The 24192-nt window shown below is 36.6% G+C and overlaps 1 protein-coding gene across 1 annotated transcript in view; it reads right to left on the reverse strand.

The window, feature by feature from the left end:
* Positions 1-305: 305 nt before the first annotated feature.
* Positions 306-24192, reverse strand: part of LOC111155459 (UBX domain protein 2B) — a 40643-nt gene continuing 16756 nt past the window's right edge. The window contains exons 6-8 of the mRNA XM_022515622.1: positions 10363-10500; positions 5607-5768; positions 306-4610 (exon numbers count right to left, since the gene is read on the reverse strand). Coding sequence (XP_022371330.1) covers positions 4448-4610; positions 5607-5768; positions 10363-10500 — 463 coding nt within the window. The 3' untranslated portion in view covers positions 306-4447. The remainder of the gene's footprint in view (positions 4611-5606; positions 5769-10362; positions 10501-24192) is intronic.

Below are 24192 nucleotides of genomic sequence, written 5' to 3' on the forward strand. Positions count from 1 at the left end.
ACACACACACACACACACACACACACACACACACACACACACACACACACTGTTATACATATGCACCGGGGCTCCTTTTATAAATCATTTCCTTGGAATTAAAAGACACTTTAACTTAAAATTGTACAGAAGATGACAAAAAGAATTTCTTAGTCTTTATGACAACGTTGGACACATACATGATATATTAATTTGTATCACTGAACGGGGACAAAAAACTCTTTAAGGGGAAAATAATGACGTACTTTACCAACTCATGTTGAGACAAGGTTTTCAGAAATCCACTGTGGCAAAAAATTAAGAAAAATTTGCACCTTTATTTTGGTGGAATTAAAAACAGCAAGAGTAACAGGAAATAGAGATGACATTGCTACAATTCAGTTCTTTTCAAAAAGATGCATCACAAGAAATTAAACCACAGCTAATGTTATTCATGCTTCAAAATAATCCATTAAGTCTTTCAAGTAAAACTGCAAATCAAGGAAATTTTGAAAAGGATTTTCAATGACTTTCAGTTTGCATGTTCTTTATCGGTAAAGCAGACACTTAAAACTTTTTGATTACATAGGTCATGCAAAACAATTGACCTCACACATGGTTGTCTACCTGCTCATTGTAACATAATCTTTTGGGGATGATTATAAATTTCATAAGTTACAGTGACTGCAATAGTAGAAAGAATTCAGGAAAATGACTCTAATGAAGCAAAACACTATGTAGTACATGTGAAAGTGTTATTCTGAATGTTTAATTCTCCCTCCTAATATAAATCTCTACATTCGGAAGACTATCATATACAAAAATGGCAGTCACTTTTCTATGTGCGTCTATAGGCACTCCATCTAAGTGATAAAAAGAAACTACAGGAGTAACATTTCAAATACTTTTACAGGGTGTGGTTAATCCCTTCACCACATTTTGTTAATCCAAAATAGGGCAGTGCCCTTTTATTTAAAATGTTCATTTGTTTGAATAGTGTATTTCCTAAGGAAGATGATTTTGCTCCTATGAAAATGTAGTTTATCCCTGGTAACATTTTAAACTGTTATTATTTATATAATCTCCAAGTTGTCAATTGGTGGAGAGGCGCATGGCTTCCTGTTATTAGGAATAATCTTCTCACTCTGCATTGTGACACTGAGAACAAGTTTCTCTGCGGTGGTGATTTCAACACTTCCATCCTGTGGGAGTTCTGAGAGCACTGCCAGTAGGAAAACCTCTACCACAGGTCAGTTCACCTCCTTGAAATAAGCAGAGCCCCCAGAGAAAGTGAATTCCAAATCTCCTATTGGCACATTCAAGTCAAGTGGCAGTGAATAGGCATAGTAGACTTTCCCAGATACCTGGATATGGGGCGCTGCTGGAACAAACACCTAAAAATGAGAGGATAGCTTTGGGATGAGACCGTGGGTAGAGGTTGGAAGAATTTTTAGGATGGCAGAAAGAGGCAGGATTGCCTTGAACACTGCTAGCAGATCTATGGATGTTAATGCTAGTGAGGGCTGGAGGAAGAAAGGAGCATGGTAGAGAGCACCTAAATTGCCAGGGAGATTATGCAAATTGTCATAAACAGACTGTTAGAAGAAAATGGGACATTAAAGGTGCTGCCAACGAGGACCTGGTAGAAATGAGGACTTAGTCGGAAACGAGGAACGTGCTGTTGGAAAGTGAAGGAAAAGAGATTCTGGTTATATAGTGGCAAGAAGCCTAGCTGCAATGTGTCTGCAGTTGTGTGGAAAGCAAGTTGTAAGGGATAAACTTAAGACATTCGGTTGAAGAGACTTCTAAGCAAAGTGTGCAAGGTGAAGACTGGTTTCTTCTTGCTGGTTATAGTACAACGTGAGTAGAGATAGACAAATTGAGGAAAGAACTGTTAAATATAAAGAAAACAGGACTCAATGATTTGGAAATTCTTGGCCTATGCAAAGGACAAAAGACATTCCAATTAAGGGATTCGCTGTCAGTGAAGTCTCTCTAGGGAGAGACGAAGGTACAGCTATACAACCTTTGGCTAACACCTGAGGAAGGCCTGAGTTTTCTGTCACACCACAGATCCTTGAAGAGACACAGGGTGTGACTCAAAGATCCTCCCAGCCTTTGCTGAAGAAGCCAAAAAGAGAGATGAGATTACCTACGAATGTTTTGCACCTGGGCCTCTGGTTTAAGAGCTGAATCCCCCTAATAGGCACACAAGATCCCCAAGTCTCTGGAGAATGTTAAACCAGCAGACCCTGCTATCTTAAATTGAAAAGGATGAAGATGGTTTGAAATGAAAGATAGCTGGACTTCCCACAATTCCATAGTTAAGAAACAAGCTGATAAAACTACTCAGCTGCGAACCACTGCTGCCTTTCATGAAAGAGGAAAGAGGACTCTGAGAGGACATCACAAGCCCAGAAGATAGTGCTCTGGACCATAGAGATGTGACACCTAATGGAGTGTGCATAGCTCCTTTTCTCATTCCATTGTTTGAACAGGAATGTCTATAAACCCCATTCTATGCCTGTCCTACCATTATATTTGGGAGGAGATAACTGTTTTTCTAGTTTCACAGGTACAGAGATGGAGAGGAATTGTGTCCCAGGAATCATACTCATACTTGATTTAGATGATTTAAATGAGGTTTGGGACTTTTGAGCTGGTGAGATTCAGATAAGGTTTTGCACTTTGATGCTATAATGGGTTGACACTTTTGAGCACCTTTGAATGGGGTGACCTTATGTCAATCTTTGGGGCAAGAGTGGACTGTGGTAGTCAGAATGGCCTCCAAAATATTCATGTTCTAATCACCATACCTGTAAATTTGTGACCTTACACAGGAAAAGGATTTTGCCAATGTGATTAAGTTAAGCATTTTGAGATGAGATTTTTCTGGTAATTATCACAAGGGTCCTTGTAAGAATAAGGCAGGAGAAATACAGTAGGTAGTAAAAGATGTAAGGACAGAAGCAGAGATTGGAGGGATGAGCTAGAGTGAAGAGATGAGAAGAGCCCTGGAAGAGGCAAGGAACGGAGTCACCCCTGGAGCCTCCAGAAACCTGTGATATGTCACTTTGCATAGTAAAAGGGACATTAAAGAGGCAGCTAAGGTTACTACAGACCTGATGACAGGCAGATAATCCGGAACTAATGGTGGGCCCAATCCAATCATGAGTCCTTAAAAGCAGAGAACTTTTCCTGGCTGTTGTCAAAGAGATGTGATGACAGAGAAGGGTCAGAATGTAGTATTACTGGCTTTGAAGATGGGAAGGGGGGCCACAGGCCAAGGAATGCAGGTGGCCCCTAGGAGCTGGAAACATGAGGAAATGATTCTCCCCTGGGGCCTCTCAGAGGGAATACAGCCTTGTCAATGCCTTATCTTAGCCAGTGAGACCCATGTTGGACATCCAACTTACAGAATTACAAAATAATACATTTCTGCTATTTTAAGCCACTAAGTTTATAGTAATTTGTTACAGCAGCTACAGAAACCTCAACAGGTGTGGTGACCAAAGATGAAATGGTATCTGGGAGGAAGAAAAAGCTTTTCTATCATTCCTGATATAGCCTACTTCATATAGGAAATACCTGGCTTTGGCAGAAATGCAAATATTTTTGCTGGTAATTCTTTAGATCCAGTCTGGCTGACAGAATTTACATTTCTGAATTTGTACACTCATTTTGCCCTGGAGTAGAATACATTCTGGATTGAACACTTAGAACAGTGTTCAGTATAAATAGTGGGTCCCTTAGAAAAATGTGTTGAATAAATAAATGAATGTGATCAAGGCAGGCTCTGGGACAGATTGTAATTACTCTATTTTAAAGTGCTCTTTAATGGATGTTCTCAAGAACTGCTGACCTTTCTGTCCTTGTTTCTGGCTTATGATGGTCATAGTTCTATAAAATACAAGGCCAAACCGTATTTTTTGACACTAGTAATACAGCTAAATCAGTAAGTAAAAAGGACGCATACAATCTTAATAGGAGAAATAATTATATGATCAACATATTTCAGAATCAGAATATAGATACTTTTCAGCATATATCACAGAAAAAATTCCAATTTGATCAGAGGATTTCTTGATGGCTGTTGATCAATGCACCATCAAGAAACTTCAGTGCAAATTTTACCAAACACATTTATCAAAATGGGGTTCTGTTCATTTCCTCTGCAAACAAATGTTGTTACATTAGCCCAGAGCACGTAACAAATTGGTTTGCCTGAATATTTACAAGCTAACAACATAAACCAGCCCTGCAACTAAAAATTCAAACATATTTATCTCAAAATCTATTCCTGGTTCAAATTCATCTAGACTAAGGCTGGAAGAAAGGATAAGAATAAAACTGAAATTTATCTGTATAAATAATAAAAATAGTTTTGTTTTCTTAATGCTCTAAGTATTTTCCTTATTATTATGGCACATTATCTTTCCTACATGCTACTGCATGGATAGGAGCAGTATTATTTTAGTTGCTGGAGTATCACAGTGTTAAGAATATCTGCTTCTTGTAGTGTCAGGCTTTCATCTGTTAGCTCTTTATTTGGAAATGAAGTCACAAGAATAAAGTCAAGAGTCGCAAATTCAGGACGGGACTGTATAATAAAGTCCCGGACATCCAGGATCCTGAAGAAATAAGATAAAAATAATTTGTGATATGAAAGTTTTATTTTCATGTAAGCCTTTAGCTAACATTAGATGATAGTAATATAAATCATAATTCTAATCCTTATTTAAATGTGTTGTAATTTTAAAAAAATTACATTATTTCAATGGATGGATTTATATTGGATTACAGATAAAATGTGAGCTTTAACTCTGGAGTGTAGCTTGTATTTACTTTTTCTGTAAACAGAGACAATCTTTAGGGGAGTTATGCATAGAATAAATGTCAACAATGTTATTATGCTAAAAGTGCAGGTTCTACTTCTTTCAGAGTATAAAATATCTTAGCAGCAGGTGACCCAAAAAAAGGTACCCCAGAATGGCCTGTGTCAAGATCAGTCTATAACTATGAAAGGTTTAAGTCATAGGGACAATTTTTAAAAATTATCCTTTTTTAAAGACCTTCACATATGCCTAGGAATTCAACTAAGATTATAAATACATCCCTTAAGGAAAAAATAAAATTGATACATTATTAGTACAACAAATGTATAAATGAATGTTAAAATGACATTTTAAAAAGTTTGAGTACCTGACAAAAAAAAAATAAAGTACTTGACAATAGTACAATTATACTTTATCTACATTACAAATTTATATTGTGAAGAGTATGCTAAGATAGAAAACTCCAATCAGAATTATCATAATTCTTAAATGATTAAAGTCCAAATAAGGTTTCACTATATTTACCATATTAAGCCAAGTTGAATCCCACTTCACATGGTTTTAGCAACAGTGCAAAAGTGCAACTTTTAACAATCTTATTTTTGAATGATAACTGGATTTGCATTAGTATGTTCAAATGCTAAGTATTTCACACACCTATTATGCCTTTGAAGTATTTTTCTTCTCTCAAAAACTTAAGAAGTGTATGTAAAGAATTTCTCATTCTTCATTACTCACTCACATAGTTTTATAAAAATAAGTGACCGTGTGAGAAATCACAAACAAGCTTACCTGTGTGTACTATTGAATCTTTGTATCAAACGACTCCCATCTGCTAATCTGATTTGAATTTTTGTTGTTGGCACAGAATCATCAATAAGAACAACCGCATTAAGTATTGACTTATCTTCCTCTTCTGGGGATGAAGGTGTACTGACTATTTCAGGGGTAAGGCTAAGAAAGAAGAACTGAAGAATTAGAACACGAATCTGAATACATCAGATGCATACATATCTGAATACATAAGATGCAACAAACTGAAGACGGTGGAGTAACCACTGAAACCCATCTCTGATTCTAAAGTGTTTCTGCCTATGACTTCTGGACCAGGAAAAACATGGATTCCTTTGAGTCTCCCATACTTCTTCTAACTTCTTTGTTATATTAAAATTCTTTTGTAGCCTATGATTTTAGTTTAGCTTATCCAATCTCTTTCAAAAGCTTAACTTTGGGGGCGCCTGGGTGGCTCAGTGGGTTAAGCCGCTGCCTTCGGCTCAGGTCATGATCTCAGGGTCCTGGGATCGAGCCCCGCATCGGGCTCTCTGCTCAGCAGGGAGTCTGCTTCCTCCTCTCTCTGCCTGCCTCTCTGCCTGCTTGTGATCTCTCTCTGTCAAATAAATAAATAAAATCTTTAAAAAAAAAAAAAAAAAAAAAAAGCTTAACTTTGTATTCTTTCCTCCCTTATCCCTTTGAATTCCATGAAGCTGTTTAACACAACAATCCTTACTCAGAAATCTGAGCAACTCTGTCAATTAACTTTGACAAGTTCATGTCAAAGAATGACTATGAGTACAGGCAGACTTGGTTTCAAATCCCAGCTATGTCAACTGCATAAACTTGAGGAAGTAAATTAATCTCTCTGAATTCCAATTTTATCATGTATAAAATGGGGAGGGGAAATAATATGATGTTATGTAGGTTTGTTATTATCAGTAAGTCCCACAGTGCCTACAACAATATTTCAACAGGTGCCAGCTATTTTTGTACATATCAACACTAAACTATTGGCTTAAACTTACCTAATATTACTTAAAAACATCTGATTTATGTAGTTACTGCTTTATAAAAGAGAAGTAATTTCTATGTGTTAGTGAGGAATGAAGTTTTATATATGGTGATAGATTTATTTATTTTTTAAAAGGTTTTATCTTAGAGAGTACGCACAAGTTGGGGAGTAAGGGAGGGACAGGAAGACTCTACAGTGAGCACAGAGTCCAACACAGGGCTCGATCCCAGGACCCTGAGATCACGACTTGAGCCAAAATCAAGAGTTGGATGCTTAACCAACTGAGCCAACCAGGTGCCCCTATGGTGACTAATTTATCATGAAACTTATTTGATAGGACATCTCATCATTGGAACTTGATTACTAATGACCTTAGCACCACTTTATCTTAATGACTTCTAATACTAGCAGAATGAACTGTAATTGTAAACTGAAAGTCAGTGTCAAAAACAAAAAAATCCTTTTGGATTAAGAAACGAGAACAAATTAAAAACAAATTTAGCCAAATTCTTTATAGACATTTGTCAAATCTTAATCTTCTCTAAGTTACCTAAAGGGATTATTTAATAGTCTTCATGTCTATTTTTTCAAATACTGAGTTTCAGATAGCATCCTACAAATTATTTTCTTTCAAAAAACCTAAGAACATATTTATTAGCATATAAGTTCTAGGAGCATTCTTTGCTCATCTTGACTCTTATTCCCACCAAAGTTTCTCAAAATATACAGTAAGGTAGAAAAATTAACTTGTACTTATTGCTAACACTTCCCCTTTCTTTAGCTTTTTCTTAATACATATTTTAGAATCAACTTCAGAATATATATGATAAAAACATAAAAAAGAAAATGATGATTTGCAATCATTGATCAGGTAGTCTTAAGGAATTTTCTTTCGAGTTTGGAACTGAGGCCTTAAACCCTTGACCAGAAGATGATTCACTATGTCAAGGGTCTGTGTCCCTTACACAGGGAGAGGTACAAAAACCAAAGGGAAGGGACACTAAATGCAAAGGACTTTGATCTTCCTCTGCCTCACTGAAAACTAGGTGTATACATAATCATCACCACCACCATCATCATCATCATCACTACCACCATCACAGCCACCACTGTGTTTGTCAGTTCATTTAAATCATGGTATGAATGAGGGAATCGTGACTTAATAATTAACAGCAAGGATCCAGAAGCCTGATTCCAGGATTCTGACTCAGCCACTTGCTAGATGTGTGACCCTGCGCAAGTCACTTAACACCGAGTTTCTTCATCTGCAAAACAGACAACTTGGCAGCACAGTGGTAAAGATTAAGTTAATGAGGACATAGAAGCATTTCAAACGGTGCTTTTATATAGTTGAAACTTCCTCAAAGGCAGCTATTAGCCTTGTAATTCCTATCCTAACAACAACTAGGGAGGGAAAAGTTACCTCTATTAGATGAGATGAGTCAGATGCGGTTTCTGTACGTTAATGCTTTCTATTTAAAACAGATTCTGACCAGATAAGCTTTCAAAATACAAAAAGAAAGTACCAAGTAAGGATACTAGGTAAGGAAAGCTCTTTCATGTGTTTCTTTATAAGATGTGTGTATGTCAAAATGAAATTATGTGGAATAATAACATTTGAGGACAGGAATGTATTTTCAAGATAGTTTAGGCCAACCATATCATTTTATAGGAAAACAACAGAGTCAGAGAGATTGAAAGACAGGCTCAGAGCCACAGAGATAGGCGGTTGAGCAAGTTGGTTAGTGAGCAATGTATAAAAACACATTTTAAAAAGTTACAATAACTTTACTATTTAGCCTTCAAAGTTATACCTGCTTACTACTTAAAACTTTCTCCTTATTCTCCTTAACTGATCAAAATACAATGACATTTTCAAAATACTGCTTGTATGTTTCAAGTATCATATTAAAAGAATTTTTAAAAAGAGGGAATTGATAAAACAAACTTTCTAGGCAGATTGGAGGACAGGACGTAGGGTGGTTGTAAGAAGAGTGAGTCCCTTGGTCAGGAAGATAAACATCTTCTAACTTAAGAGAGGGTAGTAAAGATGGATTTAATAAACTTCGAGGCTAAGAGGAATATATTGGAAAAGTAATTCCTGTCAGGCTCCATTTTCTCAGGAAAGCTGGAAGCAAAAAAAATCTGCTGAGATGAGGGCAGGGAACATTTGGGATCAGCCCTTCGAGAGTGGGAGAGGCACAGTTCGCATTCTTAGCATGGGATGCGGATATCCCCAACAGCACTGAACAGCCCAGGGGCAGACAAATCCAGTGGCTGAACAGTAAGGCAAGGGGCTGTAGAACTGCTGGGATAAGAAAATGAAGCAAAGGCAAGAAGGAAGGGGTTGTTAGGCTTTAGAGAAGAGGACCCTTAAGGGTCCAGGGATCAAGATGAAGTCAAAACTCAGGCTTAGTGGCCAGAATGGGTGAGTGGCAAATGGAATCTTTTGGACTGCACAGTGTGAGAAACAGGAAGCGACTGTTCTTAAACAGAGACATTTGCTTCCTTTTGCGATCTGTATCATCATATGCACAAGCTCAAAAGCCTACAGCAACAGTCTACTTGTTAGCCTTGCTTATCAAAAATGATTCTGTAATTTTCTAAGTATGTTGGGCTCTATTCCAGCTCACTGAGCTAATTTTTATGCAGTTGTACCGTTTACTGTGCCACTGTACATTTGCAGTTTTGTCCCTATGATCTGCTTGTTCCTATGATACTACATGAAAGACCTGGGTAGAATTTTTATTGCATTTAGGTTTACCCCACAATTATCTATAATATTACAGTAAAAAATTAAGTTAGTTTCTATCTGTGTAATGTTCTGTTTGCAATAAGATTGCCAGCTATGGAAGACAATGGAATTATTTCCACTTCTGTTTGCTTCTTTTAAATTCTTTTTCTGTTCAGTAGTTGCCTGGAAATCTTGGTAAATGAGCCATTTCAGAAAGTTACTTTCTGGACACATGAAGGTTTTGTTAAGTGTTTTATGTGCTGGTTTTCCCGAACTCGAAGAAAGAGTTCGGCGGCTTACATATTCTGAAAACAACCAACTTCAGCACATAACTCTTGCTGCAATTACTTATGACAGACAGGCATGCTTATAGTTGTGATCTAAGATGCCTATTGTTCAGTCTCATCAAGAACCTTTAACAATTTCCCCTTTTGAGCCCATGTAATCAGAAAGAGGCAGGATGGCACAATGGTAACAAGCAGTGTGTGAGTCTGAATCCCACAAAATAACTGCTCGCTAGTTCAGTCACCTAGGGCACAGTACTGCATTAGCGAATGAAGTCATCACAGGATCTACATCCAGGAGTTGTGAAGATTAAGTGAGTTAGTGTATGTTTAAAGTACCTACAGGGGGGACGCCTGGGTTAAGCCTCTGCCTTCTGCTCAGGTCATGATCTCAGGGTCCTGGGATCGAGCCCCGCATGGGGCTCTCTGCTCAGCAGGAAGCCTGCTTCCCCCCTTTCTCTCTGTCTGCCTCTCTGACTACTTGTGATCTCTCTCTCTCTCTCTCTGTCAAATAAATAAAATATTAAAAAAAAAAAAAAAGTACCTATAGGGCCAGGAATGTGGTAACTGCTACTGAAGTATTCGGTACTAATGTCATCACTAGATTTGCATATCTAATTCCATCAGCAAGGTCTTCAGGGTTCCTGTTTTAATTTTTACTTTCTAAGTTATTTTGCTTTTTTGATTCTCAAAGAAAAGTCACACTGAACAAAGACAAGTATTTTTCTCACTTTAGGGTTTTACCTTCCAAGTTTTTGTCCTTCTCCACTAAAAGCCTTGAACCTCAACCTAGGTTTTATGTACTCTTGATCCTGATGGTCCTCCATATCCAAATTCACGTGGCCGCCATGAACAAGCCGCTGAAGCTCCAAGGGAATCTCTCTTTTAAAAAGGGGAAAAGGTTTTAGTTAAAGTAAAAAAAATTAATCTACACTATGGACATTACTATAATCAAGGTGTGAGCTATACTGGAAAACAGCAACTTTTGCTTAAATTATAATATGAAAATTTCCATGATGATTGATTAGTCCCTATAGATATTTTCTTCTTCAAGTTGCATCAAATTATGATACCTCTAACTTTGCTTTCCTTTTTCAAAATTGCTTTGGCTATTTAGGGTCTTTCGTCATTCCATACAAATTCTAGGATTGTCTGTTGTAGGTTCTGTGAAAAATGCTGTTGGTATTTTGATAGGGACTGCCTGGTAGTACAGATATTTTCACAAAATTTGTTCTTCCAACCCATGAGCATAGAATGTCTTTCCATTTCTTTGTGTCTTTCGTCATTCCATACAAATTCTAGGATTGTCTGTTGTATTTCTGTGAAAAATGCTGTTGGTATTTTGATAGGGACTGCCTGGTAGTACAGATATTTTCACAAAATTTGTTCTTCCAACCCATGAGCATAGAATGTCTTTCCATTTCTTTGTGTCATTTGAGGTATCACCTCATACCTGTCAGAATAGCTAAAATCAAAAACACAGGAGATAAGTGTTGATGAGGATGTGGAGAAAAAGGAACCCTCTTGCATTGTTGGTGGGAATGCAAACAGGTACAGTCACTGTAGAAAATAGTGCGGAGGTTCCTCAAAAAGTTAAAGTCACTACCTTATGATCTAGCAATTACACTCCTGGGTATTTACACAAAAAATACAAGAACACTAATGCAAAGGGATGACATGCATCCCTATATTTATAGCAGCATTATTTACAATAGCCAAAATATGGAAGCAGGCCAAGTGTCTGTTTGATGAATGGAAAAGATGTGCCACACACACACACACACACACACACACACACACACACGCATGCACAGGAATATTATTCAGCCATAAAAAAGAATGAAATCTTGCCATTTGCAATGACATGGATGGAACCAGAGTATAATACTAAGCAAAATAAGTCAGTCAGTCAAAGAAAGACAAGTACCATATGATTTCACTCATCTGTGGAATTTAAGAAACAAACGAGCAAAGGAAAAAAAAGAGAGACAAACCAAGAAACAGACTCTTAACTACAGAGAACAAACTCATGGTTATCTTAGGGATGGGTGTGGGGGAATGGGTTAAATAGGTGAGGGGATTAAGGACTGCCCTTGTCCTGATGAGCACTCAGGGATGCATAGAATCACTCAATCACTATATTGTATATCTGAAATGAATATAACACTGTATGTTAACTATACTGGAATTAAAATTTTAAAAAAGTCGCATCACCTTATTCCTAGTGATTCTCACTATAGGGACTTTTTGCTGTCACAATGATCTTGGGAGGGCTTTTAACATTTAGAAAGCCAAATTGCAAGATAGCAATTTATACCTAAATAAGCACTAGAAAATTCCTATAAGGACATAATAGTTAATGCAGATATTTATTTCTAAACTCCGTGGAAGAAGTTTTGAAAATGGATAGGTGGTCTTTTTTTTTTTTTTTTGGATAGGTGGTCTTTGATCGTTGTGTGATTCATGAGTGCTGCTGTCATTCAGGGTTGGGATCCAAATACAAGAAGCACTGCCACTGGGATTCATCTTGCCTAATAAAAAGTCTTGTCTTGGGTTCCACAGAACCACCGAATGCCCTGCTAGAGTTGTGCAAGGATGACACCAGTGTCTGTAATGTCTGATCCTAAAATTTAAGGCTTAGAGTCTGTTTTCCAAAGAAGCAAAAAACCTTTTTTTGGTGGGGGGGGGGCATTTTATTAATACACTATAAAATTTTCAGGAATACGTGTACCATATAAACAGAGAAGACTGCACTTTGTTTTGTTTGGAACATTATCAAGTCCTTGACTGCAACACTACCGACAGTAATTACGTTGCCAACCTCACATACCTCATTATTCTGTTTTTATGTTTGTCACATTTTCTTGAGAAATGCTAGACTGCACATAGGTACAAACTATCTGATTACCTTTATTATGCTCTGGTGTGGTCAGACCAAAGCATTTATAAACTGAAATACATACAATTTTATGATAAATTATTTTATTTCAATATATTTAAGATGAAATTTTTATCTTTTTTTGGGAAAATAATATGCATGGACAGATTATATTATCTACGAGTTCTTCGAGGACAGTGAAGATGGTGTTACTCAATATTTGTCATAAGTACAGGACAGTGATTCTACAGTTGACAACCACTATCTGACGTCAATCATTTTTTCAAGGAGTCTTTTCAAAAATTGTTCTTGCTCATAATTTATACTTCAGGATATAGTAAAAAAACAAAACAAAAACAAAACCTCTTTTAGGACACCAGGACTGCTTGGACACTGCCCACAAAGATTATGGCTTATTTTCATTTAAGAATAAATGAGTTTTGATCTACATTATAATACATCCATCATCAATACACTCTTGTCTTTTAACATCTTGAAATAAGCATCAATTTCAACAGCAATGTTGATCTTCCCTTAGCAGATGAACAAACACCTCCCTTAAACAGTCACTCCCAGCTCTTCCCAGTGACTGCAGGTTTCCAAGTCCACAACACCGACTTAAACTATTATTTCCTTATATTTACCACCACCACATACTGCCTCCTAGGACAGCTTCCCACCTTTCTCAAATGACGTCAGCATATTGCTTACAGCATTTCTTGCCATTTTTTGGTATCTTGACCTTATCTTTGTAGAATTCAAATCCAGATTTTATGCTAGTTTCACCTCCACTCCACTTCAGCTACTCTCCTTGGATATATATGCATCACATGGAAAAGTCCCAGCTTCAGTTCCTGAATGGAGTATAACCTTCTACTCTGGTCCCTTCACTGCTTCTTAAATCTCCAGTTCATCACCAACCTTCTGTTTGGTTGTATTTCTACTTAGGAATGATTGCATTGTCAGCCAGTGAAAGCATAATGCAGAAAAGCTTTTATAATCCTAACAAAATCACTTGACTTTTCATCCTCTAGCAAGAAGAGCTGAGCTATGATGTTCTTTCCATCGGTCAGAGCACTGTATATCTGGTTGACTTTCACAAATCGTAACTTCAAACTAACCTGAAATCTTCTGCTAGCAGTCATGCCACTTTAAAAGATTTCTAATATAATGTGCTGACTTTCAGGCACACACGCAATGAAAGGCATCCTGTTAACAGTGAGCAGGCCAGTGGCTTAGTGGGGAGGCAGCTACAGGCTAATCAACTGTACTGATTTATTACATGAAGATGTTTCTTCTCAGAACGGACCATCGCTTGATCATATTTTGAAAGTGACCAGTGTCTACTGCCCCCTCCATCAAATTAAGAACCAAAGACTTATGAATAGCAACATGTCCTTTAGATACTTAAAAATACCCTTCCCCCCAGCAATCACTTATAAAATATATTCCAGTATCTTAAGAAAAAAAGTCCCACCCTAAGTAACAAATAGAATACAAGTAATATATCTTACCCTCTTTTAACAGACTCCAGAAATTGAGCATTTGGTGGGTCATTATAAGGTCTCAGTTCTCCATCATCTAAACTGAAACCATTGCTCCACAGTTTAAGCAAAATCTGAACCTTTTGAAGATAGGAAAAAAGATAAAGAAATAAAAGAATCCACCTGCATCAAATAATTTTAAGCTTCAAATCTTATGTGGTATTTCACAACATATTCACAACATAAACCACTTACTTTATTTAAAATGCAGTGTTATTCATATTACTTTAGTTACTGTTAAAATAAAGATGCAAATGAAAGCAAGTGTATTTGCTCAGCAGATTTGTATGTGGCTTAACAAATCGACAATGGCTGAAATGCCAAAGCTAGATCCTGGCCGTGATGTACAATTATTCTGGTTCATTGAGAAAAATGAAAGCAATGAGAGCATCCAGCTGCTACTCCACATCCATTTTTCTCTTTCAACTGTACCTATATTCTTTTCTGCTACACAGGGCTTAAATATTTATGTCAAGGGGTAAGCCAGAATTTCAGTGACACCCTAAGGCTTAAGTAAACATGTTTAAATGAAATTATAATTCCAAATTTTAAAACGCAAAAACAAAGAATGACCTTAGGAGTTTCCTTGTTTACAACTCAGCTAATTCTCTAACAGTATACTACTTATAATAATTATTATTGTATGTAAATAAAGCTCATTCTGACAGTAAATCATATATTCTTTCAACATATAGAAGATATTTACAATTTAAGTGCAAGGCACAACTGAGGTGCAAAATATAAAACTTGAGACTAAAGCTTACACATTAGTCATTTTAAAATCCATGTTTCCAAAAATAACAGAAAAATATATATAGATTATATTTATATCACTAATTTTTAAATTTAAAAACAGTAATAACTAGAGGCAAATATCTAAAGCTTTTCATTTTGGTTACTGTACCTACATCTTGCAATTGATTTTCTCCATAGATGTATTCAGATCGCTTACAAAAGGAATTACCCAATCTGTATCCTCCACCTGTAAATGACTGAAATACACAGCAAATGAGTTCAAAATTCACTATGGTTTATAGGGCAAAATATTATGATAATGTGTGATATATTTGAAAACCAGATCAACTACAATTAGCCAAACTAGCTTATACTTTCCAGGAAAATTTTATATTAAAATGAAGGTTTTATGTTACAGAGGGGTATACTCAAGGAAGAAACTATGTTTCTCCCCATAAAAACATTAGTGACTCAGAAGTTGAAATAATTTAGGCCATTCTTAAATTAAAAAATACAGTCATATACCAAAATATATATTTTAAAGTATAAAGAGATTTTAAAAAGCTATCACTAATATTTTATGATGTTTTATCATAAAAATTATGTTTAAAACGTATTTCACAAAGTAAGTAACAGTTACACGTGTAAAGGAAGAATTTTGTAAATAGGTATAAAGTACCCTGAAGAAATATTCCATAACTATTTTATAAGCTGCTTTTATTCAACTGGAACAATCAACTATGACTGTATGTTTTGTTTTACTATACTGATCACAAGGTCTTCTATTTTTCAGGAAGGTACCTCATGAGGTAAAAATGCCATTCCTTTTAATCACCATGCATATCATAAATGAGCTTTTAATGACCATACTGCTTTTTCTATAGACTAAATATATCAACTAAATATATCAATATGTCAATTCCACATTTTTCTTACAGAGTCGGAGAACCTGCAAGAACGCAAATTACCTTAGATTTAACAGAAAGAGAATTGTAAGCTGTTAGTCAGTAACAAGATGAAAACTAAAATTTATGTTTCATTAGAAGAGTGATTCTCAGCAATGGTTCGCAACAGTTGGAGGTCTGTCAACAATCACCAGACAGGCTTTTTCAAAAGACACATGCCTAGGCATACCAGAAACTTACGGAACCATAATACCAGAGGCTATATGGGTGATTATGTGATTATGATGCAGAAACTCGGGCTGAAAATGTTAATTTTAAGAATATTATGACAATTACACACAAAAAGACACTTGATGTCTTCATGTCTTCCTCAGTAAACCAGTACTATGTCAGTTGATAGTTATAAGAGCTGTATAAAAATGTATGTAATTTTATGAAGGCACAAAAGCAATTCAATGGAGGAAGAAGAGCCTGTTCAAAAAATGGTGGTATAGCAAGTAGACACCCATAAATAGAAAAACAAACCTTGATGTAAACCTTATGTAAAATTAACTCAAAATGGATCACAAGTTTAAGTGTAAAATGTAAAACTATAAAACTTTTCTAGATAACAGGAGAAAACTTTGAGTTTAGATGTTTAGATGAAGAGTTCTTAGGTAAGAGGCCAGAAGAACAATCCATAAGGAAGAAAAAAGATAAACTGGACCTTATCAAAATTAAAAACTTTTGTTCTGTGACAAACCCTGGTAAGAGGATGAAAAGACAAGCTACAATCTAGAAGAAAATATTTGTAATCCATATATTTGATAAAGGACTCAAAACTATTGAAATTATTATAAAGAATTCTCAAAACTCAACAGGAACAATCCAATTTGAAAATAGGCCAAAGTCATTTTACTGAAAGGGGTAAGAAAGATAATGGCAAATAAACACAAGAAAAGATGTTCAATATCACTAGACATTAGGAACATGCTAATTAACATCACTGGCCATTAGGAAAATGCAAATTAAAACCACAATGATTTATAACTACACACTTATCACAATAGCTACAATTTAAAATAGTGACAATAGCAAATGCTGGCAAGAATGGAGAAATTGGATCTGTCACTCGCTACAGAAAAGAGTTTGGCAGTTTCTAAGAAACCAACGTATACTTAGCAAATGACCCAGCAACTGGACTCTTGGGCATTTATCCCAGAGAAATGAAAACTAGTATCCATACAAGAACCTGTATACAGTTGCTCACAGTGGTTTTATTTGTAAAAGTTCTAAACCGGAAACACCTCTAATATCCCTCAATAAGCAAATGATTAAACCAATTGTGTGGTTCTCCATACCATGGAGTGCTATCAGGAATACGAAGAATGAACTACTGAGACACTCAGTAATTCTAATGACCTCCAGGGCATTAAGCTGAGTGAAAAAAGCCAATCCCAAAGGTCACATACTATATGATTCCATTTGTATAACATTCTTAATATTACAAAATCACAGAGATAAGAACAGATTAGGGTAGCAAGAGGTTAGAGATGATGGGGGAGAGGGCTGAGGGTGTGACTAAAATGGGGTACACCATGAAGGAGATCTTTGTGATGACAGAACTGCATCTTGATTGAGTTGACAATTATACAAATCTATGGATGTGAGAAAATGATAGAACTGTAAACATACACGGTATCAATGTCAAATCTTGGCTTTGATACTGTACTACAATTATGTTAATAACTGTTAGAGGAAACTGGGTGAAAAATACACAGGACCTGTGTTCTTTCTGCAATTTCACATGAATCTATAATTATTTAAAAAAAAAAAAGGTAAACAGAAAGGTTTCACAGAGATGTAAAAAATTGCTGCAACTTTCAATCATTAATAGAAATGCTGTAATCTTATAAAAACAGAGTGAATGCTTAAAATAGACATTTATAGTTAGAAAAACAATGTCTGCAAATAATATAAAAATCCATAACAATACATCTATATATCTATATCTATATATATAAAATTTAGTTTTTAAATTTAGCACTTACCTTAGATTTGTTATCACCAGAGGCTCTTGTGGCTTCATTCAGAGGGACAGCCCCATGTTCTCTTGCCTCTTTGAAAAGTTCATTCACAATTTTCCCAGTTGAAGGTCGAACTATATGTAATCCACTGTATTCATGTTCACTTGAATAGAACCTTTAAACATTAAAGTTCATGAACAGAAACTTAGAAAACAAACATAACTCCTTTAAATTAAAAAGCTACAGAGTCTTAGGGAGTAACTTTATTTAAAAAGAGCCATATCGGGGTGCCTGGGTGGCTCAGTGGGTTAAAGCCTCTGTCTTCGGCTCAGGTCGTGATCCCAGGATCCTGGGATCGAGCCCCGCATCGGGCTCTCTGCTCGGCGGGGAGCCTGCTCCCCCCTCTGTCTGCCTGCCTCTCTGCCCACTTGTGATCTCTGTCTGTCAAAAAAATAAATAAAATCTTAAAAAAACAAAGAACCATATCTATGACTTCTGTGGAAATATTTAATTTTCAAAATGGGATTAAGGAATGGAATAGTAAATAGTTCATACACTTCCTCATGGAGTTTGTGGAAGTTATGGCAGTTAAGTTCAGCATTCCACATGAGAACTGGCTTGTCACTTCTTCCCTCCCCCTTCTGTAACTGCTTATCAAATGCATCTCTTGCACAATTTAGGCACTTTTGGTGTGGTGGTCAAAGCAGTATTGACAAGCAGAAATAAGTCTGTTCCCCCGAGGAATCCATATTCAGTAGCAACCTAGTTAGTGAAGAGCCACAATAGTGGGTTTATTCCCTAGAGATTTTTAGATTCAAATAGTATAATTTCCCTATGTTAAAGGTAAATAATTTAGACCACAAACAATTTTTTTCAGTGTATTAGCTACACAGTGACTAATTTCTAGTCTGACTCCAACTTCCTAATGGTCTTAGGGAACATAAAAATTCACCTAATTTTTTTACATAAGATTTCATCTACTTTTATCTTTCAAGATTTTTTTCAGTTAAGAATATCAAAAAATATAGCTACAAAATATCAACATGGAGACTGCCAGAACAAGGTAACAATCAAAGCTCATATGTTTAATCACCCATACCCTCCAATCCAGTTCCAAATTTGCACTGAATTGTCTCACAAAACGAAGAAGGAAAATTCTATCAGCACCAGAGACTAGGAATAGAGATCATCTTCAAGACTTTCTGCAAAATTAGTACATGCAAAACTGAACAGGAAAGAGGGAAAGGCGGGTAGCTCTCAATTCAGTGTAAGTAAAGAAACATCCACCTTGAGAACAAATCCACATGGAGACCAAATCCAACAGCAGAATCCTATGAACATAAGACTAACTTGTAACTGCTGGGGGCAGGGGTGGGGTGGGCTGTTGTCCATGCTAGTGTACTGGGCAAGTACAGAGGTGAGTTTACCCAACACAGGAGTCAGTGGAAGTCTTCCTGCCAAGCTTAGACTCAGAGGGTTTGGTGTAGCAAGCAAGGCCAAACAATACCATAGCTGCTTCCTACCACAGCGGCAGTATGAGGAGGAGCTCTGATGGAAGGCAGCTATGAGAAAGGGAAGAGGAAGAGGAAAGGAAAACAAAAGGAAAAGTTTCCTGCTGTAGCTCTTTCCCTCCCTGCCCCATGTCTCTATTCTGGAAAGTACAACTATATAGTTCCTTCTTACATCAGCCATGGTTAGAGACCTTACAGGAAAAAATCTGATGTGGGAAAAGATTTACTAGCTCCTTTATGGCCCATGATATTATTTCCTGTTTAAGAAATCTTTGCCTACCTGAAGGTCAGGGAGATGCTCTATTTTCTTCCAGAAGTTTTATTGTTTTCTTTTTATATTACATTTTATTATTTTCCTTATTATATCTTGTTTTCCCATTTATATTTCCTTTTGTATTTGGGTACACAATCCATCCATTTCTCCTCTTTTATAATTAAGTACGCATCTATCCTTGACCCTCGCTCTCTACATAAACTCCTTTGATCATCAAAACATTTGTGCACTCCCACATATAACAACCTCCTCTGTGGATGACTCTCAGATACGTTTTTAGCACTCTGTGACTGATAGTCAGGTGCTTAATTAATTAATTAATTAATTATTTCAAAGATTTATTTATTTTAGGGAGGGAGAGAAAGTGTGAGTGAGCAGGGGAAGAGCAGAGGGAGAGAGAGAGTCTCAAGCAAACTCCCTGCTGAATGTGGAGCTCAACGCTGGGCTGGATCTCGTGATCCTGAGATCATGACCTGAGCCAAACCAAGAGTCAGACCTGACTGGACCACCCAGGCACCCCATTGAGGGACTCGATTTAAAAGTACCCACTGAATCAAGTTCATCTCTCCAAAACTAAACCTGTATTACTGCCATAACCTTCCCATTAACAATCACACTTTTTCCTGCACACCAGATTACGAACCTATAGGTCTCAATTTCTCATTCACTTGCTCTCTATATCCCATGTCATCAAGTTTCTAAAATAAATTCTTTGGGGGCGCCTGGGTAGCTCAGTGGATTAAAGCCTCTGCCTTCAGCTCAGGTCATGATCTCAGGGTCCTGTGATTGAGCCCCACATCGGGCTCTCTGCTCAGCAGAGAGCCAGCTTCCCTTCCCGCTCCCCGCTGCCTGCCTCTCATCTCTGTCAAATAAATAAATAAAAAAAGAAACTTTATAAAAGAAAAACAAAATAAAATAAATTCTTTGGAGGTGTCCCACACTGATTTCATCTTTCTCCTTCATTCCATTGACGCAATTTTAATCTAAAATTTTATCAGCACATTCTTTAGATTAACATAATTGTTTTCTTCTTAATTTCTCTCCTTATCTTGTTCTCCCCATTACTATTAATTTTGCACTGTATCACCAGTTCTATTTTTCTAAAAACTTGTAATAATAGTAGTTAACACTTATCAAGGAGTAACTATGTGCTCATTTAATCCTCCTAACAATGGTATAATCCCTGATTTACAGATAAAACTGAAGCTTAGGCAATTTAAAAAAAATTGTCCATTGGCAAGACCTTATTAGAACAGAGAGAGAAAATAGTAGAACAGAGGTGTATCGGGGTACCTGGGCGGCTCAGTGGGTTGGGCCTCTGCCTTAGGCTCAGGTTGTGGTCCCAGGGTCCTAGGGTCGAGCCCTGCATCGGGATCCCTGCTCGGTGGGAGGCCTGCTTCTCCTTCCCCTACTCCCCTTGCTTGTGCTCCCTCTCTCCCTGTGTCTCTCTCTATCAAATAAATAAATAAAATCTTAAAAAAAAAAAAAGAACAGAGGTGTATCTATGTCTAGAATCAAAGCTTTTATCACTATATAGTTTTTATCACAAAATTTACATTTAAAAACACATAGTGGTGTTCCAGTGCCTTCTACACAAATACAACTCCTCTTGGTTTTCAAGGTTGTCCATAATGTGGCTGCATCTAGGACTGGCTACATAATTTGTGGGGCCCACTGCCAAATGAAAATGCATGTCAATTAATAAATTTTATTTTATTTTTAAAAGATTTATGTATTTTAGAGAGAGAGAGAAAGACCAGGGGGAGCAACAGTGGGGGACAGAGAGAAAGAGAGAGAATTTCAAGTAGGTTCTGCACTTAGCACAGACTCCAACAGGGGCTCAATCCCACAACCTTGATATCATGACTTGTGATGAATTCAAGAGCCTGCGGCTCAACTGACTGAGCCATCCAGGTATCTCTCAATTTAATAAATTTTAGATTATATAATAAGCTAAGAGCAAACAACAAAAAGGTGGGAAGAATGCTCTGGATTGAGATTCAAAACAGGTATAATCAAGAGGAATGCATAGCCCTTGGTTAGATACCAAATCCGAAAAAGGCTTAAAGACATATCTGACTACGGGACTACATATTAAATGATTTTATGAAATCACTGTTCATTTTCTAAGGTGTAATATGTTATCAGGGCTACAAAGGGTATGTGCTTCTTCTTAGGAGATGCAAACTGAAGTATTTAAGGATGAAGTATTATGATGGCTGCAATTCGCATTCAAATAGTTGAGTAAAAGAGCACTTGCATGAATGTAATGTAACATGCTAACGACTGGTGAATACAGGTGAAGCATATATAGCATATATTCATTTTACTAATCTTTTGATAACCTATGGGTCTCAAAACAAAAAGTTTGGGAAAAAATTAATATTCTTTCTTCTCATTCAGGTTCAAAAAGGTATGTCATTTTTATCTCCCCTACAGAAAAAAGGAAGTGGAAAGTGACACACAAAAAAGAAAGATGATTTCCAGTGAATTTTTAAATTTCTGGTAAAAATGATAGACTTTCTGTGAATATGACATAATGGAAAAATTCGAAATTTCTCCCCAGTAAGGAGATTTGCAGTATTAAAAAGACATTAATAGGGCGCCTGGGTGGCTCAGTTGGTTAAGCTACTGCCTTTGGCTCAAGTCATGATCCTGGAGTCCCGGGATCGAGTCCCAAATCAGGCTCCCAGCTCCATGGGGAGTCTGCTTCTCCCTCTGATCTTCCCTCTTACGCTCTCTCTCACTTTCTCTCACTCAAATAAATAAAATCTTAAAAAAAAAAAAAAAAAGACATTAATGAAAATATTCCTAAAAACAAGAAAATTCATTGTAATAAAGTATACCTAGCTCTTGAATCCTCATTGCTGGCTCTTCTGTGAAAAATGCTGTTGGTATTTTGATAGGGACTGCCTGGTAGTACAGATATTTTCACAAAATTTGTTCTTCCAACCCATGAGCATAGAATGTCTTTCCATTTCTTTGTGTCTTTCGTCATTCCATACAAATTCTAGGATTGTCTGTTGTATTTCTGTGAAAAATGCTGTTGGTATTTTGATAGGGACTGCCTGGTAGTACAGATATTTTCACAAAATTTGTTCTTCCAACCCATGAGCATAGAATGTCTTTCCATTTCTTTGTGTCATTTGAGGTATCACCTCATACCTGTCAGAATAGCTAAAATCAAAAACACAGGAGATAAGTGTTGATGAGGATGTGGAGAAAAAGGAACCCTCTTGCATTGTTGGTGGGAATGCAAACAGGTACAGTCACTGTAGAAAATAGTGCGGAGGTTCCTCAAAAAGTTAAAGTCACTACCTTATGATCTAGCAATTACACTCCTGGGTATTTACACAAAAAATACAAGAACACTAATGCAAAGGGATGACATGCATCCCTATATTTATAGCAGCATTATTTACAATAGCCAAAATATGGAAGCAGGCCAAGTGTCTGTTTGATGAATGGAAAAGATGTGCCACACACACACACACACACACACACACACACACACACGCATGCACAGGAATATTATTCAGCCATAAAAAAGAATGAAATCTTGCCATTTGCAATGACATGGATGGAACCAGAGTATAATACTAAGCAAAATAAGTCAGTCAGTCAAAGAAAGACAAGTACCATATGATTTCACTCATCTGTGGAATTTAAGAAACAAACGAGCAAAGGAAAAAAAAGAGAGACAAACCAAGAAACAGACTCTTAACTACAGAGAACAAACTCATGGTTATCTTAGGGATGGGTGTGGGGGAATGGGTTAAATAGGTGAGGGGATTAAGGACTGCCCTTGTCCTGATGAGCACTCAGGGATGCATAGAATCACTCAATCACTATATTGTATATCTGAAATGAATATAACACTGTATGTTAACTATACTGGAATTAAAATTTTAAAAAAGTCGCATCACCTTATTCCTAGTGATTCTCACTATAGGGACTTTTTGCTGTCACAATGATCTTGGGAGGGCTTTTAACATTTAGAAAGCCAAATTGCAAGATAGCAATTTATACCTAAATAAGCACTAGAAAATTCCTATAAGGACATAATAGTTAATGCAGATATTTATTTCTAAACTCCGTGGAAGAAGTTTTGAAAATGGATAGGTGGTCTTTTTTTTTTTTTTTTTGGATAGGTGGTCTTTGATCGTTGTGTGATTCATGAGTGCTGCTGTCATTCAGGGTTGGGATCCAAATACAAGAAGCACTGCCACTGGGATTCATCTTGCCTAATAAAAAGTCTTGTCTTGGGTTCCACAGAACCACCGAATGCCCTGCTAGAGTTGTGCAAGGATGACACCAGTGTCTGTAATGTCTGATCCTAAAATTTAAGGCTTAGAGTCTGTTTTCCAAAGAAGCAAAAAACCTTTTTTTGGTGGGGGGGGGCATTTTATTAATACACTATAAAATTTTCAGGAATACGTGTACCATATAAACAGAGAAGACTGCACTTTGTTTTGTTTGGAACATTATCAAGTCCTTGACTGCAACACTACCGACAGTAATTACGTTGCCAACCTCACATACCTCATTATTCTGTTTTTATGTTTGTCACATTTTCTTGAGAAATGCTAGACTGCACATAGGTACAAACTATCTGATTACCTTTATTATGCTCTGGTGTGGTCAGACCAAAGCATTTATAAACTGAAATACATACAATTTTATGATAAATTATTTTATTTCAATATATTTAAGATGAAATT

The sequence above is a fragment of the Enhydra lutris genome, unplaced genomic scaffold (assembly GCF_002288905.1).
Source record: "Enhydra lutris kenyoni isolate GAN:26980312 unplaced genomic scaffold, ASM228890v2 scaffoldscaffold41, whole genome shotgun sequence".
Taxonomy (NCBI): Eukaryota; Metazoa; Chordata; class Mammalia; order Carnivora; family Mustelidae; genus Enhydra; species Enhydra lutris.